Source organism: Monodon monoceros, unplaced genomic scaffold, assembly GCF_005190385.1.
Source record: "Monodon monoceros isolate NGI ecotype Baffin Bay Population unplaced genomic scaffold, NGI_Narwhal_1 Super_Scaffold_21, whole genome shotgun sequence".
Taxonomy (NCBI): Eukaryota; Metazoa; Chordata; class Mammalia; order Artiodactyla; family Monodontidae; genus Monodon; species Monodon monoceros.
Genome location: NW_021703778.1, coordinates 126,809,832 through 126,821,865, shown reverse-complemented (window position 1 = coordinate 126,821,865; position 12,034 = coordinate 126,809,832). Strand labels below are relative to the sequence as shown.

The window sequence follows — 12,034 nt, the reverse complement described above, 5'->3', positions numbered from 1 at the left end:
GTATAACAAAGCGAATCAGTTATACATATACATATATCCCCATATCACCTCCCTCTTGCATCTCCCTCCCACCCTCCCTATCCTACCCCTCTAGGTGGTCACAAACCACTGAGCTGATCTCCCTGTGCTCTGTGGCTGCTTCCCACTAGCTAGCTATTTTACGTTTGGTAGTGTATATCTGTCCATGCCACTCTCTCACTTTGTCCCAGCTTACCCTTCCCCCTCCCTGTGTCCTTACAGTCTTGGCAAGCGGGGGGAGAAGCATTGGCCACTGCTATGCTGCTGGTCTTTTGGAGTTAGCAGCCATTTGTACTGTGGTATATGTCATACCTGTGATATATCTTAAGCTGCCAAGCTGCCATTTGACTGGTCAGTGAAAAACCTGGGAAATTATAGGTTAGGCTTATGAGAAATATATATGGGAAACAGAGGATGAGCAATCCTGCATACAGAGAGTAGTCCTTTATAGTGGCTTTATCCTTTACAGCATAGTGCAAATCAACCACTTATTACTATTTAGTACTTTTAAAATTTTACAATGAATCCTTTTGCCTGAAATAACTGAAAGAGGAAAAAGGAAGTACATGTTTAATGAAAAATGAAGTACTGAATTTTCATTTCTTAGAACAGTTGATGATGACATATAACTTGCACAAAGGTCATCGTTTACTCTCCATAAGGGCCATGGAAGTATCACTGATCGTATGAAAATCCAAACACACAGATCTGCTGACACAGCCTTAGCACCTACTTTGTAAGTTAGTGTTCGTTTTAAGAAGACTGTGTTTAAGACAACAATTTTGACACGTGTAGCTGGAGACAGTGCATTTACACATTATTCTGGGATATGTGATTTTTCATTTAGACTAAATAACTGTTCTAAATTAAATTTTTCTGATATTTTATTATGAAAATTTTCATGCATACAGCAAAGTTGAAGGAATTTTCCTGAGAATACTCTTATACTAATCACCTAGATTCTTCCATTAACATTTTCATAAACTCACTTTACCACATATCTGTCCATCTGTCGATCCTTCTAGCCATCCATTAAACCATCTTATTTTTTGACTCATTTCAAATAAATTGTGAGCATCAGTACACATTGCCCTCACTATATGTCATTAACTAGATATATACATAACTGGAAGTATATCATTAAGTAGAGTCCAATATTTGCTTACGTGTATGTTTCATAAAATTAATATACAATGAAGTGCACAAATCTTAAGTGTGCATTTGTTAAATGCATACACCTGTGTAACTTAGCCTTCTGTTTCAATATAGAACGTTACTATTACCCTAGAAAGTTGCTTCATACTCTGTCCCAGTCAATCCATACTCCTTCCCTAGAGGCAACCACTGTTCTGCACTTTTTCCACCTTAGATCTAAACTAATTTTGCTCATTTTTGATTCCGCATTTTCTTATTCATACACAGAGTGAAGTCATAGCTATTAATGTGTTGGCTCCAGTGCAGAGCTTTGCACGTAATTAGATGATGCCATTATCAGCTGTTTCCAGTAGAAAATCATTTAATTCCAAAAATTGTTTGGGTTTTTCATTCAGTTGATGGACTCAAAGTAAAACTTTCGGAAGTTCATTCTGTTGAAGGAAAACACTTGTCACTGAATGTTAGTATAAATTCATTTAAAGTTCAAAATTGAAGACAAAGGGTTTGTTTTGTGGTGGTAATACACCTACAGATTTTGATAAAAAACAATGTCCTGGTAAAAACAATGTCCTTACTAAATCAAGAAATCTGTGGAGCAGAAATGAATTTGTAATTGGTTGAGGTACATACATAATTCATAATTGCATCCAAACATGCTGTGATATCTTACCACTTAAGATAGAAGTGGTAATTGCCAAAATATGTAGGTTTTTGTTTTTATATATACACTAAGTAATGACTATAAAGTTTTTTAATGAAGATGATGCTGAAGAGAATATTACTTTAGCATGGCATTAGAACTTTCTTTGCTGTCCATCATCAATCCAATTTTTTAAATGTTTGAGCCTTTGAAGAGCTATTTTGTAAAACAACCCAAGAGTCCTTCTTTGGTGTTGATTGATTTTTAATAAATGAGCCCTCTAAATGTTGGTTGCATTTTCAAAATCAGTAGAAAATGATTATTCAAAGTATGAATTAGTGGAATGCTTAAAGAAAAGAACAAAACAAATTTCAGCTTTTGAAGGTTTAGCAAGTTGCACTTATTATAACAAAGCTTGTAAACAAAGACCTTAACTATTTATTCCTATGAAAACGAGGGAGGAATTGTACACATTAAGTGAGGAAAGCTCAAATGGTATACTAGATTAAATTCTGAAATTTTATAATTGTATTTTGGAGAATCTCCCCTTGTGGGAAGAGTCTCCTCTTGTTGAATGCTTGCTTTTAGCTGGATAAATTTATATTCTGACCTGAAATGGAATGAAATTGAGAAGGCTTACAATTTCATAGCATCTCTATTTGGCAAAACATTTAAAATAATTAAAAAAATAAAGACAACTTATTTGATGAGTTTTGTCTTAGAATATTTACTGAAGAAATTTATTAGAGGCAAAGAATAGAACTGCGAAAATATGTGGGCTAAAACATTTTCATATATTTACCTGTAGAGAATATTTTCTCAATTAAAAATTATATCTGCAGGGAAGAGTCAGTTGAAGGTATGGATGATTTCAAATTAACCTTAAAATTAACTTTGAAGACGATTGTGGGCAATTTTATGAAACATTGAAAATAATAAGCATATTGGAAAAATTATTTTTCTTCAGAAAAAATGCCAATGGACATAGTTTTGAGACAGACGTGACTTACAAAGCTGATTAAATTATTAAGTAGGAACTAAGAAAAGTTATTTTGTTTAACTTATGTTTTAATATTCAGGTAATTATAATGATAAAGTTAAAAAAATTTTGTTTTAAATATACATAGGTATATTAAAATACATAGGTATATGTTATCTTTTGAACAATTTTGTTTACTTTTTGATAAGTATTTTTAACTTTTTATTTTGAAATAATGTCTAACTTATAGAAAAGTAGCAATATTAATATAAAGGCATTTTGTACACTTTTTATAAACATTCACTAATCTTTAATATTTTGCCTCATTTGTTTTAGCATGCTTTTTTTTTTTTGCGGAATGTGGGCCTCTCACTGTTGTGGCCTCTCCAGTTGCGGAGCACAGGCTCTGGACGCGCAGGCTCAACGGCCATGGCTCACGGGCCCAGCCGCTCCGCGGCATGCGGGATCTTCCCGGACCGTGTCCCCTGCATCAGCAGGTGGACTCTCAACCACTGAGCCACCAGGGAAGCCCAGCATGCTTTTTGTATATACATATTCTTATTGTTTTCTGAAACATTTGAGAGTAGGCTGAATACATCATATCCCTTTATGCATTAATACTTAATTATGTATAAAAGAATTTCATTTTTGAAAGTAGTTTTTGAATTGAACTGTCTTTAGGTCGACCAGTGTAATGAAACAACGTTGTAATTCAGTACATAAGCGTTTCAAAAAATTGTATCATTTCAGTTATTTTAGTGTTCCCTTTTATCCTCAAAAGAGTCCTAGTCTGAACAGTCATTTGTGTGGTCATCCTAACAATAAGGACATAATAGGCACTCAGTTAATATTTGTTGAGTGATTGAATTTGTGGCCTCCTGCTTCCAATGTTGTCTTTTAGCTGTATGGTGGTGATGACTTGTGTGTTGTGAAATCTCATGATCCACACTCACTTCCCCTGTGCCATGTACACAGCTAGCAGAATATATATAGTGACTTAGACATTGAGAAGAAATATGGTTGTTAAAGAATGTATTTTAAGCACCTAAAGATATTGGAATACTTTTTATAAGATTTGGTAGATTCCAGGGCATTTTTAGAATCATGGCATTTAGAGCTGAAATGGATCGTAGACAAACAAGATCTAGCCCAACCACGTATTTTATGGAAGAGAAAACCAATGCTGACAGTTAGGTCATTAGGAAAGTGGGACATTGCTCCATGACTCCTTGCCAAGTTGATTTCTTTAACCTCAAAGATTTTCTTAATGGACATTTTGATAATGAGTTATCAGACTATAAACTATTCTTTATTTTGTCAACATAATAGTAAATCGTGTTTGCCAACAAGACAAAGGGCAAAGACTTTTATTTTTTAGCTCCAGGAGGAATGTGGGGCTAATTTATTTTTTTTTAAGTTTTTTTTTTTTTTGCGGTATGCGGGCCTCTCACTGTTGTGGCCTCTCCCGTTGCGGGGCACAGGCTCCGGACGCACAGGCTCAGCAGCCATGGCTCACGGGCCCAGCCGCTCCGCGGCATGTGGGATCCTCCCGGACCGGGGCAGGAACCCGTTTCCCCTGCACCGGCAGGCGGACTCTCAACCACTGCGCCACCAGGGAAGCCCTTTTTTTTAAGTTTTGAAGCCAGGGGGATGGTGCTAGGTATAAAAGAACCCCAAATTCCTTTGAAATTCTTTTTTAAAAGTTTTAAAAATGCAATCAGTTGAATTCTATTTATTTCCCTTTTGTTTTAGTATTCTGAAGAAGCCAATAATCTCATTGAAGAATGTGAGCAAGCCGAACGACTTGGAGCTGTGGATGAATCTCTAAGGTTTGGGGTTTTTTTGCAGTAGTATTTTATGCTTTTTCATGTGAAATGTTAACTTAAGAAAAAGAATACCTCTATTTCTTTTCTTTGTTTAAAGTGAAGAAACACAGAAGGCTGTTCTTCAGTGGACCAAGCATGATGATTCCTCAGACAACTTCTGTGAAGCTGATGGTATAACATTTTTTTATACTATGCATATTAAGATTGTGCCTAAGGAAAAGAAATTCTTTTAAAATAATTTAAAAAATTATTTCTAACAGTTTGGCAGTTCCCCAAGAAGCTAAACACAGAATTACCATATGACTTAACAGTTCAACTCCTCAGCATATACCCAAAAATATTGAAGACAGGGAAGCAGATACTTGTACACCCATGCTCACAGCAGCATTATTCACAACAGCCAAAAGGTGGAAACAACCCAAGTATCCATCAGCAGATGAATGTATGAACAAAGTGTGGTATACACATACAATGGAATACTATTCAGCCATAAAAAGAAATGAAGTTCTGATACATGCTGCAATGTGGATAAAGATTGAAAACATTAAGATAAATGAAATAGGCCAGACACAAAAGGACAAATATTTTATGATTCCACTTATATGATATATATAGAGTAGGCAAATTGATAGAGGCAGTAAGTAGATTTGAGGTTACCAGGAGTTAGGGGGCGGGGAGAATGGGGAGTTATTGGTTAATGGTTACAGAGTTTCTGTTTGAGGTCATAGAAAAGTTTGGAAACAGCAATGATGGTTGCATAACATTGTGAATGTATAAAATTAATGCCATTGAATTGTGCTCTTAAACATGGTTAAAATGGCAAATTTCATGTTATATATATTTTACCACAATAAAACAATTTTAAAAGAAAACCCAGTTTCTGGAAAAGAAAAATTTACCTCCTGAGTTTTGCAGTTCTGTGTACTTAGTAATATAATTTTTGTGATATGTACAGGTATTTTGCATAAATAGATAAAAGGTAGAGATTGCAAAAACCTGCTTTTGATATATTGGCCTTGGATTGTTAAATATTTTCCTTAATGATGGGCTGTGTTATTTTTGGAAAAGAGAAAAATGAACCATGAGTTGTGTCTGTGACACCTAAAACTAAGCCAGAGCTCTGGTATGATTAAAATCTAGGAGCCCTAGAACCCATTAGAACCATTTGATTTATGGATTTATTTATTTAGATTTATAGATTCTCCTAGTCTTCCTTTTTTTTACTGTCTACTTTTTTGTAAGTTTGTTAGCCTTTTAATTGGCTAAACAAAATTAAACCAAACTGAGTTTTTGTATCCTTCTTTGGTTCTTTTGGAAGAGATTAATGATCTTCTAAAAAATCAGTGAAAAGAACGATATAGATCATTTTAATTATAAGCAAAAGATGAATCTTGCAACACCCCTTCCCCCGGCAAAAAGAGGGAAGAAAAAGTACTTATTTTTAATTTGTGGCTTCATTTTGGGAAAAAAAGATACATATGCTTTCCTTAATAAAAACCATGACCATATTTTGGCAGATACATATCTATAATCCTTTATTCCTAATTCTCAAATCTGAAAACTTTGAAAAATGAACATTTTTCTCCTTAAATTTAGTACAGATTCATTCAGTGTGAATATTCATGTTTTTACTGCACGTTTATATTCATGTTTTTATGTGTTTGATTAAAGGTTGCTGTCCCAGTCCCTGCTAGAATAATATTGAACATATGTTGCATGTACTGTATTACCTTTCTAAGATCTGAAAAGTTCTGATTTCCAAAATACATTTGGCCCCAAGGGTGTTGGGTAAAGAACTGTAGACTTATATCTAGCTTTAGGCCAGTAAAGAAAGGGGGATAAAATGCTCTCCCAACCCTAACTTTGCCGTCTTTTCTGCAAGGATTCTTTGGCTTAAACATTGTTATGTGAGATAAAATTCAACTTATAACATGTAGCATAATTTTTTTAGGCCTGCAGTGTTAGAGAAAGAATGGTACTACTTTAACCAAAGTATCCTTTTAAGACTACATGCTTACATTTGTGTCACAAATCAATAAGTCACTCCTTATATGGTGGAGTTCTGTTATCTTGCGTGAATAACTTGTCCATTTATATTTGTTTCTTCTGTTAAAGGAGGGTAAATATTAAAAAAAAACAGGACAGCTTTGTAAGGAATAAATAATGTATGTAAATGGTAGGTAGAGGATAAAAGGTATTTTGTAAATCCTAATTAGAAATTTGAGCTTTTGTTTTCTGGCAAAATAAGGTTATAGTAACTTTTTTTTTTAGTAAAGTTGGGAGAGAGGAGGTATTTGTTGTAAGTAAAATTATGTCAACTAATGTTTATCTCTAACGAGGCAAGATATTAAAAATTTAATCATTCCTTGGTGGTTAGTTTTCTGTCTTAAAGTACTCGATGCTGAGTGTTATTTATATATATATTTTAAGAGTCAGAGTTATTTTTTATGAATTTATTATAGTTTGCTATACTGAGGTAATACCTATAGTATTAATTGAGATGAACAGAGATATCTGTTCCTGAACTAGGTGATTCCATGCAGATTTGTTTTTAAAATTTTTATTTTTACTTCTAGTTATTTTAATTGCTACTTCTGCCTTGGACTCTCAGTTATTTCTAGGTGCTGTCACTGGGCTGTTTATAGAAGCAAATTTTCCCCTAATTTATGACTCTAATGAACTGTGAATCGGGATAAAAATAACCAAGCATAGTTTTATCTTTGTTTTTTAAATGAGAAGTAGGTACTCTAGAGAGCTTGATGGAGTCTCGTGTAAGCATCTTTCTGCTCAGAGTTTTTGTCATCTACTTTGGTTGCTTTGGGGCCATTTTCACTCACTTCCTCATTCTTTGTTGGTTCATACTGTTAAGCTTTATCGATGAGTCCGGTATTACTGTGTTATTAACTAATTCCCCAAAGTCACTGAGGACCAGGGGCCATAATTTTTTGGTTTTATTTTAAAGTTATAACACATTATACAAATTTATAGAACGTATGAGAAACCAGTATCCCACCAATTTTGGTATGTTTTCCATATATCTCTGTAATTAACTTTTCTATAATGCCTTATCTTTTCATTTTATTAGACAGCCTTTGTACTTAACAGCTCTGTTGACTGTAAAATGGTCTATTAAGATATATCATAATGCCAATGCCATAGTTAATATTTATTATACTCTTATTGTTGTGCTAAGCACTCTGCACATACAAACTTCTTTATGCCTCACAGTAATGCTGTGAGTATTATCTCCATTTTACAAATGAGGGCACCAAGGCATAGAGAATTTCCATAACTTGACCAGGGTACCGAAGTGAATAAGTAGTGGGTCCTGGATTTCTAACCCAGGCAGTCTCGCTCCAGGGACCATGCTCTGCTCTGTTGGACATTTAGGTTGCTTCTGATTTTCCCTTTTATAAATAATGCTGATACAAATATCATCCTGCTTATAACTTTTTGAATATTTAGGATTATACCTTTGGGGCAGCTTTGTAGTGGATCCTGATGGTGGTCATGTAAGAAGGAAGTATGTGGTAACAAACTGTATGGTACTAATATGTCTTCATTTACCTTAGTTACTGATGAACTCATCACATTGTGGTTAATGTGATGAGAAATGTATGGTATATTCTTTGCCTGGATAGCTTATAAGGATTGAATTACTATGTTCCTTCAGTTCTAAAATTCACATATTCCTATTTTTTTTTTTACCATTTCTAAAACCAAGATGCTTTGTAAACAGTGTGTAATTTAATGTGGCTGTGTTTTTTCCTTCTTTTCCCTTCTTTTTAGGATTTCTCCTAAAAAGGTGTTTTTAAATCCTAGATGCATTGTTACATTTGTGGTGCCTTAGAATCGATGGAATACAGTCTGGTCATATTAGCTTTTTAAGGTTACTGAAAAGAAGGAAGATTATTAAAACATTTTATTTTACAGACATACAGTCTCCTGATGCTGAATATGTCGATTTGCTCCTGAATCCTGAGCGCTACACGGGTTACAAGGGACCAGATGCTTGGATGATATGGAATGTCATCTATGAAGAAAACTGTTTTAAGTACGTGTCATTTTCATTTCAAAATTCCTGAAAGATGTGTTCATTTCTCTTTATAAACAAACAGAATCACAATGATTTAAAAGAACAAATCAAATTCACCTTATTAAAGGATGTATTTGGACATGGAAATGTACTTGTTCATTAATCCAGTTCCCCTCTGGGGAAACATGTGGACATGCTTTTCAACAAATAATTCTTTGTTCTTTAAAAGACTTAGAACAGTGTTAGACTTTTATGGGAATATTGTAGGCATTTCACAAATGTTCCTTAAGTGAATTATGGAATCTAATTTTTTAAATTAATTTTTATTGGAGTATAGTTGCTTTACAATGTTCTGTTAGTTTCTGCTGTACTAGAATCTCATTTTATAGATGAAGTAACCTAGAGCCAGAGAGATCATATAGTTAGTGGCAGGGAATAGATTAGGATGTATAATTCCTAATTCTCTTTTTGGTGCTCTATACTCCTCTTTTTGTGGCTATAGTTATTTTACCTGCTTTAAAGTTAAATTCTTTTCAGAGAATAATTATAATTAGTAACATTTGAAGACTCATGGTGTGCCAGGTATTGTGCTAAGCATGTTACATACATCTTCTCCTTTAGTCCTTGTAATAACCCTGTGTTGTAGTCATCACTGTTTATAGATGGAGGAACTGAGAGTTGGAAAGGTTAAGTGATTTGTCTAGTGTCAAAGATCTAGTAAGTGGAAGAACCCCCTTTGCACTGTTACCCACTACAGTGGAAGCTGTCAATTTGATCATTGAGAGACTGAGACATGCTTCAAGTTTGTCCACTTGTAAGCCTCTAGGTTGTAAACAATGTATGTATTGGTTTTTGGAAGGGATGCGTGGGTTTGTGTGTGCCTGTGTGCACACAAGCGTTACGCTATCTCAGAGATGGGGATAGTTCTGGGAAGATTTCTGGAGTTCCCAAATGTGGCAAAAATACATTTCACTTTTTATGTCAAATATACGCATAAGAGATCAGCAATTTCTTTTTTTGACTTGCAGAATTTCTACAGTTTGGGAAGTGGAGAGTTTTCATTATTTACTCATTTCTGCCACGTGTATCATTTAAATTCTCTTGACTATTATTAGGAATGTTTGGTTTACTGAGTTTATTGACTTACTTTAAAGGTTTTTTTCCTTAATTTTTTTTGATGTGAACTAAAATAAAGTCCAACTAAAGCATTTGTTAGATTTTTAACAAATTTATAATTTATAAGTTTTATAGTTATTTCCTAACTAGTTTATATCATGGTCCCCATAATATTTCTAAAATATAAACAATGTATGAGGCACTAAATTGAGGATGTTAAAATACAACTTACATGTTCTGTTCTCAAAATGTCTCAAGCTGTGCAAATTTGTGAAATAGATAAAAGGACATTAAAACAATCCCTACACTCTACTAAAGATACTAATGAGTATTTATTTTGAGATTTAAAAACACTTTAGTGACATACTAACTCTCTTTTTTTTCTTGTTAAAAACTACCTATTATTGAAATCATAACAAACTTGATGGCCTCAGGGCAAACTGATGTACTTAAAATTACCAAAGTGGAAAATAACCTACCCACACTGTTTTTTCCCTTTTTTATTTTAGTGCTTGTGTTGGATATTTACATTTTTTGCTTGTTTGTCTTTCAAGTAGCAGTGTACTTTGTGACACACACACACATATATGATATATATAAAAAAATATTAGTTACTCTAGGAGAAGAGCTTGACTGGTATTTTTTTCTTCCTTTGTTTGAAGAGGTGATTAGGAAATGACTTTCTGGCTGCTACAATGGGAAAAGATCAGAAACTATTATCACTAAAACAAATAACCACCCTCCCTTAAAGCAGTTAGAGAAAATAAATATTTTATAAGATCAGTAAAACAATTTTATTTTGGATATAGTCATTAAAAAACTTTCTGAGATAAATTCACTTTTACTTAAATAATTATAACATGATGGGGAACATATTTATATTTTATACTTTAATTCTTTTGTTTGTAGACCACAGGCGATTAAAAGACCTTTAAATCCTTTGGCTTCTGGTCACGGTGAGTTATTTATTTGCACTGTTATTTTTCAGCCAGTGAACTTTGGTTAGAAGGAAGGAGAAGGCAAGATAAGGGTTGGCATAGAGCAGTTGAGATCATATATTCTTGTTTTCACCGAAGTTATGTCTCATTCTTGCAGAGAAATTGGTGTTGAAAATACTTACACTTCAGTAAGGAGTATTTTTGTAATGAAGTTCATTGTGTTAGACTACCATAGGATTAAGTTTAAATTATACATTTATTCTTTTATGCATTTTTGCAGAATGTGTGTGTTCAGGCTTTCTACTATTTGTACTCATCTTTTAGTTGAATGAATATCCAAAAAACTTCTGCCTCACATCTTTCCTAAAACTTGAAATTGTTATATATATTGGGAGTCTGATTTCAAATTCACATGACTTTATATCTCATTAACATTTTTCATTTTCTACTTACATTCAGGGTTTGGCTTAAATGCTGCCTTCCCCGCCCAAATTTCCCTGATCCTCTTAACTGGAAGTAATCTCTCTCTCCTCATAAAGTGATCTTATGTATTGTTTTGTTCCTCTTAACAGCTCTTTCCACTTGCTAGCATTATTTTACTATTATTTATATATCTATTGATCTGCCCTGATACTTTGGACATATGGGCAGCATTTATTGATTTCATCCCTTAATACAGAGTCTGGAACATAACAGATGGAATAGTTTGTTAGATAAATGATCAATGAAATTCACCCTCCTCATTTAACAGTCTTGTCTACAGTAGTGAAAATCACTTGTTCCTCCAACAAATGATTATCCACCATTTACTATGTGCTAGGCACTGTATAGGTGCAGAGCGGATGTAAAATTGAAACTCACAAACCCTGCCCAGTCTATAAGAGACAGAACAGTTTGTTGAATAAACCATTTCAAGTGTATGATTTCAGGCTTTTTCCTTAGGAAATATATATCCCTGTTCTCTGAATATGTGCTTACTGATGAAATCTTTGATGTACTTTTAGCAAATGTGGAATGGTTTTCATTTTTTAAATTTATTTGAAAAGCTGCTGATCTCATAGAGTCAATAAACATGAATTTCCTCCTGGAAGGCAGTGAGATTGCAACGTTCCCTAAATGTTGGCAGACTCGTCATTCTTAGAAATGAAAGAGCATCTTTAAACAAGGCTTTTGGATTTATATGGAGTCACATATGGTACTCAGTGGAAACTATTGATTTACTATCAGATGAAATGCAAATTCCCAGGCAAGAGATGATCTTCACTATGAACTCACATTATGATCTGATAAGTTAATTAACCACCCTCACTTATTTTAAAGATAAAT

At 33.8% G+C, this 12,034-nt stretch overlaps 1 protein-coding gene across 1 annotated transcript in view; it reads left to right on the top strand.

Moving 5' to 3' along the window:
• ERO1A (endoplasmic reticulum oxidoreductase 1 alpha) overlaps nucleotides 1-12,034 on the top strand; it is a 44,904-nt gene that overhangs the window by 17,258 nt on the left and 15,612 nt on the right. The window contains exons 5-8 of the mRNA XM_029239234.1: nucleotides 4,545-4,621; nucleotides 4,716-4,789; nucleotides 8,552-8,672; nucleotides 10,680-10,726. Of these exons, the coding sequence (XP_029095067.1) occupies nucleotides 4,545-4,621; nucleotides 4,716-4,789; nucleotides 8,552-8,672; nucleotides 10,680-10,726 (319 nt within the window). The remainder of the gene's footprint in view (nucleotides 1-4,544; nucleotides 4,622-4,715; nucleotides 4,790-8,551; nucleotides 8,673-10,679; nucleotides 10,727-12,034) is intronic.